General features: G+C 33.4%; 1 protein-coding gene across 4 annotated transcripts in view; it reads left to right on the plus strand.

Moving 5' to 3' along the window:
* Positions 1-16,294, plus strand: part of CAH3 (Carbonic anhydrase 3) — a 64,808-nt gene extending 48,514 nt beyond the window's left edge. For 2 of the 4 annotated variants that reach the window (XM_073977460.1, XM_073977461.1), the window contains exons 2-4: positions 7,830-8,654; positions 8,724-8,860; positions 15,270-16,294. In XM_073977460.1, coding sequence (XP_073833561.1) covers positions 8,180-8,654; positions 8,724-8,860; positions 15,270-15,410 — 753 coding nt within the window. In that variant the 5' untranslated portion in view covers positions 7,830-8,179 and the 3' untranslated portion in view covers positions 15,411-16,294. Of the gene's footprint in view, positions 1-2,995; positions 3,168-7,829; positions 8,655-8,723; positions 8,861-15,269 lie in introns of those variants that run through there. The other 2 variants (XM_073977463.1, XM_073977464.1) reach the window with 2 other exon arrangements.
* The last annotated feature ends 1,414 nt before the right edge of the window (positions 16,295-17,708 follow it).

A 17,708-nucleotide genomic window follows, 5' to 3' on the forward strand; every position in this document is an offset into this window, starting at 1 on the left:
AAAATCAACAATTGTCTTTTTTCAATATTTTTCTCAACAATTGTGGATTTTTTTAAATATTTTTTTTCAATAATTGTTAGTTTTTAAAAATAATTTTTCTCAATATTTTTTTTCAAAAATTGTAAATTTTTTAAAAATATTTTTCTCAATAATCGTGCATTTCTTTAAATATTTTTCGCAATAATTGTTGAGTTTTTAAAAATATTTTTCCTAAAAATTGTAAACTTTTTCAAAAATATTTTTTTTCAATGGTTGTGGATTTTCAAAAAAAAAAACACATTTTTCTCAATAGTTGAATTTTTCAGTATTTTTTCTTAATAATTGTGGATTTTTTAATATTTGTTTTATAAAGAACATGTTTCTTAATTATTTTTTTTAATTATTAGCACATTTTTCAAAAATGTTTTTACCAATAATTGTAATTTTTTTAATATTTGTTTTCGATACTTGCAGATTTTTAATTTTTTTTAATTTTGGGATCTTTCAAAAATATTTTTCTCAGTAATTGTGGATTTTTTTTAAATATCTTTCTCAATAATTGTTTATGTTTTTTAAAATTGTGGATTTTCGAAAATATTTTTCTCAATAATTGTTGGTTTTTAAAAAATATTTTTCTCAATAATTGTGGATTTTTTAAAAATTTCTCAACAATTATGGAATTCTCAACAATTGTGCATTTTTTAAAAAATATTTTTCTCGACCATTGTGGATTTTTTAAAACAAACATTTGTTCAACAATCGTAGACTTGATTTTTTATTTGCTTTTAAAATTTCAACAATCGTGGATTTTTTAATTTGTTCAACAATCGTAGATTTAAAGAAATTATTCTACATTCGTGGATGTAAATCAGCAATCATGGATTATTTAAAAAAATCAACAATCATGTATTTAAAAAAAATCAATAATCGTGCATATTTTACAAAATATTTTTTCAACAATCGTGGATTTAAAAAAAATCAATGAACGAATTTTTTTAAAAAAATATTTTTACAACAATTGGTTATTAAAATAAATTAATCAATTGTAGATTTTTTAAAAATTAATTAATTCTGGATTTGAAAAAAAAAATTCAACAATGAATTTAAATTTAATTTAAAAAAATGAACAATCGTAGTTTTTTTAAATTCAACAGTTGTTGATTTTTTAGAAAATATTAACAATCGTAGATCTTTTAAAAACATTTTTCAACAAGCCTGTATTGAAAAAAAAACAATTGTGTATTTACAAAAATGTTTCAACAATTGTGGATTTTTAAAAAATACGTTCAACAATCGTGCGTTTTTTAAAAGTATTGTTTTTTCGAAAATCCTGGAATTTTTAACAAATATTTTTTCAACAGTCGTGAATATTTTGAAGAAATTTTCAACAATGGTGGACTAACAAATAAGAAGTTTTTTGAGCTTGAGGTCATTATATTTGTTTTTTTATTTCTTCATTCTTTTCCCAATATTTCGCAATTATTTAATTGCATCATCAGGGGGTAATCTACAAAACAATATAAATATTCATATTTTATTATATTATCACAGCGTTATTATTATTTTTAGAAATAAACATCAAAATAATTTTTTTTTTATTTTAGATACACATATAAACATAATGAGGCTAGGTGGATTATTTGAACAATATTTTCAACAATTTTGGATTTTTAAAGATTTTTTAACAATGGTAGATCTTCTGTTCTGATTTTCTGGTTTGCTGCTGTGTACCAAATATTGCATCACGTAATATTTTGTCTATACTTTGATCAAGTCTGATACATTCCTAACAAATGTTTCTCGAAGTATGTAACAGTTTAGTCCATACCTTGTACTTTAAGACCAGCTCTCGGATAGTTTTTAATTTTTTTGCAACAGTTTGTCTTCGACGTTACAAATACTTTAGAAACTAAGTCCATATTTCCTGAGATAATAGTCCAAAAACTCCAAAAAACCCTGCCGGGGCCAACCGCAATGATAGATGAGCACGATAAACTTTGGCAATAACTCAATGTTAATGTTGGCAATTAACTAACCAGATTCTCATAAGCTCATATTTGTTAAAATTATTATCTCATTGTCTGATTTTTACTACCCCACATTTATCTTGAAAATTCTTTTTTAAATAATATTTATTTTAGCATTTTATTATCACTTTTTGTTTAAATTAGATAATTGTTGTATCACTTTATTATCGAATAGCATGCAATTTCCTGCCAATGCCTTTGTGTCTTCCTTCCTGGGCTTGTTGTTTGTCCACAAACACTCAAAGGAGCAAAGATATAAAGTGACGTGACCATTTGACTGAATGATAAATAAATTATTCAATTTCAATGGCATTGTTAATCAATTGCTGGGTTTGTTGCGTTTCACCGGCTAAATGCCTAAGTTCCGTGATAAGTGGGAATTACAGAACGAGATGTGGTTGTGGGTCGGTCATTTGGAGGCAGAGGTGTTAAAGTCGTCTTATTCATTTATTTGTGAAAGTGACAATGACATAAAGTGTTAAATGTCTAATGTTCTTTGCTCATATTATATGTATGTATGTTCATTCATGTTCATTTCACCTAGTAGTTCGACGAACTAGCAAGGTTCCACGAATCCTTGCCCTTGCCTTTGAATGTGAAATTTGATGAATGGCTTTATTGCCTGATGGATTTCTAACAGCATTTACTTTGAACAGTTTTCAAGAAAAGTTTGCAAACAATTATAAATATTAGTCCCGCAATTTACTTTCGTTTTGGCAGAAGGGTTAAACATTGTTCACTTTTCAACTCGACTGTTGTTCGACCATCCGTACAACTGTTTTGCCATTGTCATAGGACGTCTCTACTGACTGATAAATTTATTAATACTTTTTTCTTCTATTGACATTGAAATATTGAAAACAAATGAAACGCTTTTGCCATAAAATAAACACCATCCAGACCACCTCCACAACCTATTTATTTATTGCCGATATGAAGGTGGGGCGTAAAAGGGTTGCATTGAAAGGTATCAATGAAAGACGACAGACAGACATAACACAAACGACGTATAAGTCATCATCGGAATGAATTGAAAAGTCGTGAAATTTATTCTTTCTTTCATTCTTGATTATAATTGTTATTTATTCGGAACTGGCTGTTTGATGACATGTCCAGAACAAGCTCTGAACAGTTAAATTTTGAAATTCGAGCTGTTAACCGGTTAGTTGGGGTATTTTTCAAGGACCATTTGTCCAATGGACGTGAAATAAAAATAAATAATTTTTCAAGGACAATTTTGTCGAAAAAAAGGATATTTTTAAAGAATATTTGAAAAAAGAGCATTTTTGAAAAACAACATTTTTAACAAATGTGGATTTTTTAAAGAATATTTAAATAAAAGTGGAGTTCATAAAGAATATTTTTTAAAAATAAAAACATTTTTTCTCAATAACTGTGGATTTTTAAAAAAATTCTGAATATATGGAGATTTTTAAAAATTCTGAATATTTGGGGATTTTTCAAAAATATTTTTTTTCAAGAATTGTGGATTTTTCCAAGAAAATTATCTCAATATTTTTTGATTAAAAAAATCAACAATTGCGGATTCAAAAATATTTTCTTAATAACTGCAGATTTTTAAAAACATTCACATTAAGGATTTTTTAAGTTTTTTTTTTGAACTTTTCAAAAATATTTTGCTCGAAAAGGGTGGTTTTTTTCAATATTTTTCTCAAAAATTTTGGATTTTTTAAAATATTTTTTCAATAATTGTGGATTTTTTAAAATAATTTTTCTCAAAATTTTTTTCAAAAATTGTAATTTTTTAAAAATATTTTTCTCAATAATCGTGGATTTTTTAAAATATTTTTCGCAATAATTGTGGAATTTTTTAAAACATGTTTTTCCTAAAAATATTTTTAAGAATGTATTTTAGAATATTTTTTAAAAATAAAAACATTTTTCTCAATAATTGTGGATTTTTTAAAAATTTTGAATATTTGTGGATTTTTTTAACAAATTCTGAATGTTTGGTGATTTTTAGAAATATATATATATATATTTGTTAAGAATTATGGATATTTCTATAATTTTTTTCTCAATAATTGTTGATATAAGAAAAAAATCAACAATACAGGATTAAAAAAAATATTTTCTAACTAATTGGGGATTTTAAAAATTATTTTTCACATTGAGGATTTTTTAAAAGTTTTTTTTTTTTTGAACTTTTCAAAAATATTTTTCTCGACAATTGTGGTTTTTTTCAATATTTTTCTCAACAATTGTGGATTTTTTAAAATAGTTTTTTCACTAATTGTGGATTATTAAAAATAATTTTTCGGAATATTTTTTCAAAATTTTAAATTTTTTGATATTTCAAAATTTGGATATTTCAAAGTAATTTTTCTCAATAATTTTTGATTTAAAAAAATCGACAGTTGTGGAATTAAAAAACAAAATATTTTCTAAATAATTGTGGATTTTTAAATACAATTTTCAGATTGAGGATATTTTAACTTTTTCATTATTTTTCTCAACAAATGTGGATTTTTAAATAGTTTTTCCAATAATTGTGGATTTTTAAAAATAATTTTTCTCAATAATTTTTTCCAAAATTGTACATTTTTTGAAAATATTTTTTTCAATAATCGTGGATTTTTTTTAAATATTTTTTCTAAAAATTTTGGACTTTTTCAAAAATATTTTTCTCAATGATTGTGGATTTAAAAAAAAACACACACATTTTCCTTAATAGTTGAATTTTTCAGTATTTTTTCTTAATAATTGTGGATTTTTTAATATTTTTCTTAATAATTGTGGGTTTTATAAAGAACATGTTTCTTAAATATTTTTCTCATTATTTGCACATTTTTCAAAAATGTTTTTATCAATAATTGTAATTTTTTTTAAATATTTGTTTTCGATAATTGGAGATTTTTATTTTTTTTTTTTTTAATTTTGGATTTTTCAAAAATATTTTTCTCGGTAATTGTGGATTTTTTAAAAATATCTTTCTCAATAATTGTTTGTTTTTTTATTATTTTTTTCCCAAAAATTGTGGATTTTCGAAAATATTTTTCTCAATAATTGTTGATTTTAAAAAATATTTTTCTCAATAATTGTGGATTTTTTTAAAAATATTTTTCTCAATAATCGTGGATTTTTTTAAAATAATTTTCGCAATAATTGTGGAATTTTTTAAAAAATATTTTCCTAAAAATGTTGGACTTTTTAAAAACATTTTTCTCAATAATTGTGGATTTTTTAAAAATTGTGAATATTTGTGGATTTTTTAAAAAATTCTGAATATTAGGGGAATTTTCAAAAATAATTGTGGAATTTTTAAAAATATGTTTCCTAAAAATTGTGGACTTTTTTAAAAACATTTTTCTCAATAATTGTGTTTTTTTTTTAAATCTGAATATTTGGGGTCTTTTAAATATTCTGAATATTAGGGGATTTTTCAAAAATATTTTTTTTTTCAAGAATTTTGGATTTTCAAAGTAATTTTTCTCACTAATTGTTAATTTAAAAAATCAACATTTGTGGAATTAAAAAAAATATTTTCTAAATAATTGTGGGTTTTTAAAAACAATTTTCAGATTGAGGATTTTTTTAAACTTTTCAAAAATATTTTTCTCGATATTTGTGTTTTTTTTCGTTATTTTTCTCAACAATTGTGAATTTTTTTAAATATTTTGTCAATAATTCTGAATAATAATAAAAAATAATTTTTCTTAATACTTTTTCAAAAATTGTAAATTTTTAAAAAATATTTTTCTTAATAATCGTGGATTTTTTTTAGATTGGATTTTCCAAAAAATATTTTTCTCATAATTCCGGATTTTTTTAGAAATGATTTTCTCTATAATTGTGAACAATGCCAAACTTTCTCCACTAATAAATTAGTTGTTTAAATAATATTAAAACAACAACAATGGGACTAATCCAGACTATATTGAATAAACATAATTGTGTAGTTTTAAAAATATTTTTTCTCTATAATTTTGGATTTTTCAGAAATATTTTTCTCAATAAATGTGGGTTTTCAAAAATTTTTCTCATTAGTTGTGAATTAAAAAAATTCTGATTAATAGTGGATTTTTTAAATATTTTTCTCAATAATTTTACATTTTTCAGAAATATTTTTTTTTTTTTAAATAAAAAGGAACAATTAGTGAAATTTATTTTGTTTTTTGTTATTGTTTTAGGCAGCCATGTTTGTCTTTTTGGCAGTGTTTCAGATCTACTATTTTTCCGTTCCTTTACTTTTGGGAAAAACTTGTTCCGTGAGAGCAATTTTGACAGTTCTCTCTTTTGCTACTTTTACTACTAAAAAAGTAAAGGAACAAAGCAATACCACTCGCAACAATTTTAGATTTTTAAAAATTTTTCAAAGATATTTTTTTCAATAATTGTGTATTTTTCAAATATATATTTCTCAATAATTGTGGATTTTTCTAAAATATTTTTCAATTTTTTTAAACATTTTTTTCAATCGTGGATTTTTAAATATTTTTCATTTTTTTAAATATTTTTTTCAATCGTGGATTTAAAATATTTTTTCCAATCGTAGATTTTTTAAATATTTTTTCGTTGATTAGTCGTGCATTTGTTTAATCATTATTCTTTAACTATCGTGGATTTCTTAAATATTCGTGGAATTGTTTAAATATTTTTTTAATAATCGTTGATTTTTTAAAGTATTATTTCAATATTCGTGGATATGTTCAAATATTTTTCAAAATATCGTTGACTTTTTAAAATATTTTTTTAATAATTATGATTTTTTTAGAAAATATTTTTCAATAATTGTGGTTTTACAAAAATATTTTTTCAATAATTATGATTATTTAGAAAATATTTTTCAAAAATATTTTATTTCAATTATTGTGAATTTTCGAAAATATATTGATAAAATAATTGTGGATTTTTAAAAAATATTTATTCAATAATTGTGCATTTTCAAAAATATTTATTCAATATTTGTGGATTTTCAAAAATATTTTTCTAAAAAAGATTTTAGAAAAATGTCCTCTATATCGTGGATTTTAAAAAAATATTTTTTACCAACCGTGTTTTTTATTATTTTTCAATAAGTTTTTATAATCGATGATATAAAAAATATGTTTTTAATAAGCGTGAATTTTAAAAACATTTTTCCCATAAGCGTGAGTTTTAAAAATATTTTTTTTCATAAGCGTGAATTTTAAAAATATTTTTTTTTTTTTAATAAGCGTGAATTTTAAAAATATTTTTTGCCATAAGCGTGAATTTTAAAAATATTTTTTTTCCATAAACTTGAATTTTAAAAATATTTTTTTCTCCATAAGCGTGAATTTTAAAAATATTTTTTTTCATAAGCGTGAATTTAAAAAATATTTTTTTCCATAACCGTGAATTTAAATTTTTTCCATAAATTAAAAATATATTAAAATATTTTTTTTTAATTAGAGAGGTTAAAATAGAAAATAATAAATAGAATATTATTCCTATAATTATAAAATTTTGGATAACAAAATTGTATTTTTAAAAAATAGTTGCATAATTTTAGGCATTTGCTTTAGGCAGTGACAATAATTTTCTTTTCAGAACCATCGAGTCACCTATACATATATTAATCCTATTAGAGGTCTTCCTATGTATGGAATTCCCTTTAGAGACCTTTTAGACATTTCTGAAGTATTATATTTTTCGAAGAACCATTTAGAGTTTTTTATATGTATATTGGGGACATTTTCTAGGTCTTCTACACATGGAATAGCCTTTAGAGACCTTAAATGGATTCTGAGAGTACCCTCGAGCATAATCATAATATTGTTTTTAAAATCATACTCCATTATAAATAGCTTTTAACTCTTTTATCTATCTCTCTCATTTCAGTTTAAACATATCGCCTCCAAGTATTGAAGCTGCAGCAGCAAAGTTACCGATACCGGCAAACTGAAGCAGCATAAATTCATTTCTTGATCCTCAACGAGTTTAATAAAATTCGCCACCACGTCGCAGTTTACTTGGCTACATAAACCACAACACGTTTGTGTTTTTAAAGTTAAGAAAAAATCCTATCACGGCGTTAATATTACATAATTAGTGATCGCCAGTGTTTAGCAACAGCGTTGGAAAAAAAGCTTGGCTTTCAATTAAACTCTATAGCAACACACCGGCGGGTAGCATAACCAAAAAAGAAGCCTTAAACGCTTAAAGAACGACGCAACACAACACAACAAAAAATGCCCGTTCAATCACCAATCGAAATTAGCAATCGTGTCATTGAACATATCGATGATATTGATCCACTCGAATATCATGGCCATTGGGAACCGGTTGGTGTTGCACGCATACACAATACCGGTACATCGGCCATGGTAACATTTGCCAAACGCAAAGAACAACCCTACCTGCTGGGCGGTTGTCTGGGTGATGATAAATATATTTTCGAACAATTGCATTTTCATTGGGCCGACACCGATGAATCTGGCTGTGAACATACGCTGGAAGGTATGAAATATTCCATGGAAGCGCATGCGGTGCACTATAATTCAAAGTACAAAGATTTCTCAGAGGCAAAGAATAAACCCGATGGGTTGGCTGTTGTGGCATTCTTTATACAGGCATGTGGTGAAAAAGATTGTCCAGAATTTAAGAAAATTACCGAAGGTATACGAATTGTACAAAAAATCCATACCTCAGCATCTGTTGATTCGGGTAAGTATTTTAACGCATATAACGCATTTGGAAATGGTAAAATTATTATTTAATTATTTCAAATTTTAGATTGCCTTTCTTGGATTGGTTTGCAGGAGTTAAGTAAACATTATTATACTTATAAAGGATCTCTGACAACGGCGCCCTATTTTGAAAGTGTTACATGGATTATATACAGAACGCCCATATATGTTTCAAAAGGACAGGTAAGCACATGGTAGTGTTTTAACCAATATGTTTATGGGTTTGTATGGTGGGTGTATTAGGATGACACCTGTTCTTGTACTTTAATTTTCCCATGTGAAAATTGTTCCCTTCTCAATTGCTCTGTTCAGGTTGCTTATTTCAAATGCAAAGTTGTTGGGGGTTGTCATGAATGAAATTACCCGGCGAGTTTTGTTTTTCCGCCGTTGTAAGTTAAGGGAGAAAGTGAAAAAAATCACGGGGAATTGCCGTTCATGATAACCCCCGTTATAATTCTGACAATTACAGAACTCATGAAGGTTGTAAATATGTAATTGGCCAACAGGAGGTAGGCTCCTAAATGGTTTCTTAAAATCTTCCAAAGGTCTTTCAATTAAAAGATAAGGCAGAAGGGACTTTCATATATATACGCATATGTTCTATATACATAAGAATCTTAGATTCTTTAGACCTAAAAGAGGCTTTAGATACTTCGAAGGTCACCTACCACTTTGGAGGATTTGTATGAATAGAAAACCTCTAATGAATGAAGGTCTTCAAAAATCATTCAGAGGTTATATAAATAGAAATGGAAGAGCTGTTAGATTTAGTGGACATCTGAAGTACTTTAGAGTTCTTTCGTGAATATAAATAAATGACCACATGGAGGACTTAAATACCCAAAGGCCCTTTAGCGCCCTTCTATAAACAGAAGGTCCAAACTTATTACCTAACACAAGAAATCCGTTCATATATTCTGGAAATCCTTTAGATTTCTTCTATACAGGGATGGCCTTTTATTCATTTAGAATCCTTTAAAGACTTGAGAGGCATCGTCACCGTATAGAAAACCAGTTAGACCACTTAAGAGGCCTTCAAAAAAAAGTGTTGTTGTTGTAACAATGTTTTGTTATGGGGTTGATTCTGAACGAAAATTCCCCGTGAGTTTTTTCACTTTCTCCCTTAAGATGAAACGGCGGAAAGACAAAACTCACGGGGAATTTTCGTTCAGAATAAACCCCATATGTTTGTAAGTTCATTCTTCTGCTTAATCTGGCTCTGGGTCTATATCCAGTTCCAGGAATGTGGCTGTTTCGATGGGATGTAACCACAGAACCACGGGAGTTAGATGAGTAGGTTTGGCAGGGCAGATGAATAGGTGCAGTGTGTCGTGCGGGCCCATGCCGCATACTGGGCAGATGGCTTGCACGGCTTTGGTTTGTTGTGGCAGCTAACGCTCCTCAGCTGTGATAGATGGGGGATGTACTCCGAGAACTTTGTTCGCACTTTATTTGCTTATGGCCTTAGCAACTGCATCCGTGTGAAGACTATTTAAACCTGCTTGATATATCTGTTGATCTAGGGGTTCTCTCCTATATTGTTGGACCTCCCTCTCTAGAGCATGAATATCCTTCCTGATATGCTTGAATGTGTCGGGCCTAGCCAGCAGATGGTGATTGGGATGGCTCTCACGGTAACACCCGAGCAAGTACTGCAACGATAGCATCTCATTATGTTGTCGTACTGGAAGAATCTTTGCCTCCTCATGTAGATGGTCCACTGTAGATTTGAGGAGGCAGCCTGTTGCTGTTCTCAGGGCGGCGTTCTGACAAATTTGGATCTTATCCCACTGCGTGTCACATAAATTCGGGGACCAAACTGGCGCCGCATAACATACCACAGACCGACCTATCGCTTTATACGTGGTCAACAAGGTTTCTTTATCTGCACCCCAAGTGCTGCCGGCTAGGGACTTGAGGACCTTGTTCCTACATTTCAGGTTATCGCAGATAGATGTGGCATGCGAGGATGACGTGAAAGTGGTGTCGAATGTGACCCCTAGAATTTTGGGGCAGTTTGTGGTCGGAATTCTGCTACCATCGACCCTGATATTCAGCTCTCTTCTATACTGCGCCGTCCATGCGGTGAACAGAGTGGCCGTCGATTTAGTGGCGGATATCTGCATATTCCTCGCGTGGAAAAAGGTTGTAAGATCGGTTAAATAGGAGTTCAGTCTCTCACAGATGTCATCAGCGTAGGTACCTGACGCCAGGATCGTACAATCATCCGCATACGTTACGATCTCAATGCCGTCTGGAGGGGGCGGAATACAGGAAAGGTAGAGGTTAAACAGTTCCGGAGATATCACCCCTCCTTGGAGAACCCCCTGTTTCACTCTAAATGGCTTGGATTTCTTGTTCCTGAATTCCACATACGACTGGCGACCACACATATAGTTGATTATCCAACGTTTCAGACTTGGCCGGAGTGTTATCTGCATGATTTCCTCGAACAGCGTGGAGTGCCTGACTGTATCAAAGGCTTTTGATAAGTCAAGCGCCACCACCACTGTTCTATCACACGGCCGCTCCTGGTTGAGTCCTCGACAAATATGTGTGGAGATGGCGTGCAGCGCTGTTGTCATGCTGTGCTGCTTACGGAATCCATGTTGATGATCGGCAACTTGATAGCTGTTTCTAATGCTGGGGAGGACTAAGGCCTCAAGGGTCTTCGCTACAGGTGACAGAAGCGAAATCGGCCTGTACGATTCACCTTTGCAGGCATCCTTGCCTGGCTTCCGTAGTGAGACCACCCTGCCCATTTTCCAGACTTCGGGAACAACGAGGGTGGCTAGCGACAAGTTGAAGACTTTGGTGAGATACTCGACTCCCGGCTCATCCAGCTGCTTCAACATTACCATGGAGATTCCATCAGGGCCCAACACTTTGGATGATTTAGCGTTCCTGATGGCATTGGCAACATCATCCATTGTAAATTGTGGTGGTTCATCCTCGGCAGGAAGAGATCTGATGCGACGTAATACTCTTCTCTTCGCCCTGTCACTCTCGGGATGCTCGACAAACTGTCGATTGAAATTACTTGCGCACCTCTTCGGGTCAGTCAACGTAACGTCGCCAAACGTGACTGAGGTCCTATCTTCCCTTCTTCCAGGGTTCGAGAGTGACTTAACCGTTGCCCACAATTCACCTATACCGGCTCCAATGCTGCAACTCATCAGATGATTTAACCACTTGTTCCGCTTATGTTCGCCGACCAGCCTCTAAACCTCCAGTGTCAGTTCCCTGACTCTGGGGTCATTGGGGTTGGTTCGACGAAGCTCATCACGCTCATTTGCTAATCCCGTCACCTCTGTTGGGAAATTTGGTCTTACTTCGGGTATTCGACCAGCAGTGATATGACGTGCGGCTGCAGCAGTGATGATGTCTCGGATCGTCCTTTCCGCTACCCGAACATCAGAAGGATTGGGCAGTTCTCTGAAGCGGTGATTGGTGAACTCTCTGAAACTCGGCCAATCACCATTCGTATGATTGACGAATGTGCGGCGTTCAGAGGTGATAAAATCTGGTGCTCTGCTAATGGAGACAATTATGGGGAGATGGTCTGATCCAAGGGAAATGACGGGTTGCCAGGTAACCTCATTTGTCAGACCAGGTAACACGATGGTTATGTCTGGCGAACAGTGACACTCTCCTCTAATTCTGGTAGGTGCGTCCTCATTTACCGTGCAAAACGTAGAAATATCAATCTGCTCAGCCAGCGCTGTACCTCTCTGGTCGTCTCCGAGGGCCGAATGCCACCTCTCATGATGCGCATTAAAGTCCCCCAGGACCAGACGATTATGACCTTCCAAAAGCGGGCTAATGTTGGGCACGTAATCTGATGTACATCTATTTCTCGGCGGCATGTATACGTTCAACAACTCTATCTCGGCAGTTTTACGCCTAAATGCTACCCCAGACATTCCATGTGCGGGTTATTAGAGACAGGCTCAAGCGAGATAGGTCTGTATTGGACAGACTGGTGCAACAGGAAAGCTAATCCCCCACATCCACTTCTGGTGCGATATTTCCTTAGCACGTTGTAACCATCACAACGTTGTAAGCTACAGTTGTTGTTGAGCTTAGTTTCCTGCACCGCAGAGATCTTGATATTCCTCCGACTCATGAAATCTACTATTTTCTCGATCTTACCTCGGAGTTCATTGCAATTAAATTGCAAAAAGGATGCATTTTCGGGGATTGGGACAACAAGGGCTGGTGTTAAAGGCTGCATGTGCTGTTGTTGTCGTGGGGACTGCGGGGGAGTCTCATAATCAGACGATGAGGGAGTTTCGTAATCCGATGACGACTCACTGGGGACTGCATTCACGCAGCATGCAGCAACATAGTTCCTGTCGTAGTCCCTCACGTTGGCAAGTATAGAGCAACCCCTAAGATGCACCCACTCCTGACATCTATTGCATCTCACCGAAGGCTGGATGTGGGTGAAGATGGGGATGTGACAAACCGAGCACAAATATATTGGTCCTGGGTTTTCCTCTGTCCCGGCACGGACCAAAAGAATTCGGAGCAGGCATTCCGGGATCGGGATATGCTACTCCCTACACAGAAAAACGAAACAAATACAAACATATGCACACTGAGGTGGCATCCGCTGGCCGGAACTTTGATGTTGTGTGGTTCCGGGTCCATCCGGTACGAAAGAACCCGCTGTCGGGTGAGTTATTGAGTCCAAAGCGGAATAGATACGACCTAAAACACCCGTGCCCACTTAAGAATTGGGTTAATGGGGAGGTGGTCTGATTCAAGAGATATGACGTGTTTCACCTGGCAACCCGTCGTATCTCTTGTCAGACCAGGTGACACGATGTTTATGTCTTTCGAACTGTGACACTATCCGCTAAATCAGGTTGGGGCGTCCTCATTGACCGAACAAAATGTAGAGCTATCAATCTGCGCAGCCAGCACTATACCCCTCTAGTCGTTTCACAGGGACCAAATGCCTGCTAATGTAGGGTACATAACCTTGAGTACAGCTATTTATCTGCGGGAAGGGCAGTCGATTGAACAATGTCCGTCCGTCTGTCTGTCTGGCTGGATGGAGCGCACGATAACTCTCGAACGGATGAAACGATTCGATTTAAATTTTGGCTTTCGTAATATTTTGCCCAAACTTAGTTTAAGTTAGAAGATGAGCTATATCGGTCCACTCCTTCCGGTACCTCCCCCACAAAAGTTCGAAAATGTTCGGAAAATTTGTGCGCACGATAACTCTTGAACAGACTAACCGATTTGGTCCATACTTTGCCCATCGTAAAATGTGTACCAGAATTAGATAATGTTTCAATATAGACTCAATCGGTCCACTCCTTCGGGTACCTCCCGCACAAAATTTCGAATAAGTTCAGTTTAGGGCCATCTCTGGAATCGCTCTGATTTTTGTTTAGCAACTTTTATTCACTGCCCTCCATATGACGGTACAAGTTTCATCAGGGGCAAGTCCATACTTCCTGAGAAAATAGCCTGAAAGTTGCAAACAAAACCCCAATGCCACCGTGTGAGGTGGTTGGAGCGCAAGATAACTCTCGAACGGATCTGCCGATTCGGTCCAAAATTTGGCCTTAGTAATATGTTGTTCAAACATAGTTTAAGTTTGAATATAAGCCATATCGGTCCACTCCTTTAGGTACCTCCCCCACAAAAGTTAAAAAATGTTCGGAAACATTTTGCGAACCATAACTCTTGAAGGGAGTGACCGATGTAATCTATACTTTGGACATCCTAATATATCTACTAGATATAGATCAGGTTCAAATATGGACTATATTTGTCTACTCCTTCTGGTACCTCTCACACAAAATTTCGGATAAGTTCACTTTAAGACCTGCTCTCGAATCACTTTGATTTTTGTTGAAGCGATTTGCATTCGCTACCTCCATTACCTCCTCTCGAACTATTCAACCGATTTGGTCCGACATTTGGTCTTCGTCATATTATATCCAAACTTAGTATCATGGGCAATACTGGTCCACAACTATCGGTACATCTCCCTAATATTTAAAAAATGTCACTAAAATGCTAGGACGGTATCACTTGAATGGGGAAACCAATTTGCAACCTTTGGATCTCCTAATATTTTATCAAAATTTAGTTTTACTTCTAAAATGGCCCATATCGGTCCTCCCTAAGGGTGCCTCCCCCACAAAAGTTCAACATTTGTGTCTTAGTTCAGTTAATTCCTAATCCACATTTTTGTCGGCAAATTCAAATGTCCAAAAAGGGCCACAAAATTCTGAAGAGGCCTTAAATACATTCGATCTGTGAGTAGGTGAAAGTTTCACTTCACATTGGCTGAGGGTATATATCTGTCGGCAAAGCCGACTGACACTTTTTTACTTGTTTTCTATTTTAACTCAGGACTGCGCATAACTTAATGACATATTGCCCAGACTTACGAACTTTGCAGGTTTACAAAATTCAGACATGCCTCGGAACACATTTGGTCATATTAAACCATAGAAAGAGGCCGTGTAACAGACAAAGGTTATCTGTTTGTGGGACTTATTAACTTCTAATTCTTTTTTTTTTATTGAATTAATAACTAATAATTTCTTTTCTTCTTTCTTTTCAGGTTCAAGTTTTTCGCAATCTCCAATCATGTCCCAAGGATGAAACTAAAAAAATTGTCAACAATTATCGTGAAATACAAAAACCTCACAACAATCCCGAAATCATTTTCGCACGCAATGTTAAACCAAAATCAAAATTATGATCTAATCATTTTCAAGTAGTTGTAGTGGTAGTTGTAGTTAACCCGAAGCTAAGCATTCAAAACGTAAACAACATTTCAAAACAGATTCTGTTTTCGTTTTAAGATATTCTCTCTTTGCCCTAAGATGTTCTATATTAATACATATAAGAATAGTAAAAGAAGAAGCAGAAAAATACCTAAAGTATTTGTTTTTATAAATGTAATAATATTATGTAGTAGTGTGCGTTTTTAGTCAAGTCAAACCTCCCCCCACACTTTAACTCCTAGGATTTAATTAATTGATTTATGTTGATACTTTGGTTGTGTTAAGGCAATATCTTTATATGTTTTTTTTTTTTTTTTTTTTTTTGTAATTTATTTATATTGACTCTTGTTTATATAGGCTTGTTATATTGTTTCTACATTTTCTTTATTGCTTTTTTATAACAAATTTTTTCCTATCGTTTCTCCAATAACAGAAAAACAAAAAAGCATACAGCAACACTTGTTCTTTGTTAAGTTGATGATGAAAGAAAAAAAACTATTAATTATTTTTTATTATTGAAAATTACGAAAACAGTAGAAAGAAACACAAAAACAAATTATTAACAATTATTAAGTGCACTTTGAAAGAGGCAATCGAAAACAAACAAAAACTCATTCACTCAAATATGTTCACATTCCTTCTCCCCCCTTCTGTGTGTATTGTCGTATCCCCCCCTTGTAAGACGAAACGAGTTCACAATCATTATATTTCATAGAAATATGCTGAGCTCGTTTTCACCACTCGACCCCCCTTAATATTACTTATTATTACATGTATTTATAAACATTTAATTATTTAAATAATTTTTTATATATAAATTAATAAAAAGCGAATAAAAACTGAGGAATGAATGACAAAATGTTGTTTGGTTTATTTTTTTATATCCTCAGCCATAGGCTATCGAGGGATATACACGTTGATACGATTAAGCGCATAATGGAAACTGGATCAAATTAGCCCAACTGATTTGGTCCAAACTTTGTACTCTCAGCACCATCTCTCACCGACAAACTGACAATGGCCGCAAGGAAAATTGCCAAATATAAATATGGACTTAGATCAAGGTCGAAGATGGACTATATAGCTCCACTCCTTTGTGTACCTCTCACACAAAATATCAAAAATGTTAGCACAAGCCAAATTTCCGGACATTGTTTTGAAATTTGTTGCAGAGACTCATAGTTTTTTTGGTGAAAGTCCATACTTCCTGAGGTAATGACCCAAAGATAATATATGACACAACAGCTGATCCGATTCCGAGGGCTACAGCAAATTGACAGCTCCACATACGAATAGAAAAAATAGAAAAAAGAAGAAAAAGGATAGGAAAAGATTGCCACATCTCCCAGACATCACCATTGTGGCACCCGTTCTGATCAATGACATGTCCTGGCAACCCGTAATTTCCCTTGGCTTATGACCATCCTCCAATCATTGTCTCCATTAACAGACTACCCGAACTCATAACCTCCGTTGGCCGTACAATTCTATTACATTTCCGTATCAAGGGAAATCTAATTGGTAAGAGTTCAGAGAATATACCAATCATTACTTCAGAGGGCTGTCCAGTCCCTAAAATCCTCTGGTATCTAATAGAATTTTTGAGACGTCATCATAGCTGCAGCCGCTCGCTACATTACTACTGCTCGAATACCCAAAATTATACCAAATTTCCCGGCATAGTCAACGGTTCTAGGAATTGAGCGTGATGAGCTTCGTCGTAAAAATCCTGAAAACCCAAGAGTTAGAGAACTTCTCTCGCCAGAGGTAACAATCTTGATGCGATGCGAGGGCTTAAGGCAACAATCCCCCCGCCCAATCCTAAGGAAGCTCGGGCTGAGGAGATTGTGGCCGGTCAAAGGTTACCCACGTAGTGATCTCCTACGTAACAGAGATCCCCTAACGCCGGGGTGTCAGGCGAACGCGTGCCCATCGGTGTTCTAGGTTTACAGTTAGGAGCCTCATTGAAAACCTGGTCGTCTCAATGCAGTATAGACTTAGTTGTCAAGTCCTTGCAATGGTACAGGAAGGCTCTGCTATGGTTGACCTCCATTCCCCCATTAAATCGATGATGTATGGATCAGATTTTTTTAAAAAAACAAAAAAAAACCCAATAACCCAAACCGCAATGATGACAACAAATCCGTAACGCCCATGAACTATGACACTACCATGACCACATCTGACCCGACTCAACCTACGGTTGACAGGACAGTAGCTTCGGGAGGGGACGGACCAGACCTACAAATTATAGGCTTCATTGAGGACAGCCT

This window comes from Musca autumnalis, unplaced genomic scaffold (assembly GCF_047663935.1).
Source record: "Musca autumnalis isolate F117 unplaced genomic scaffold, ASM4766393v1 scaffold_3, whole genome shotgun sequence".
NCBI lineage: Eukaryota > Metazoa > Arthropoda > Insecta > Diptera > Muscidae > Musca > Musca autumnalis.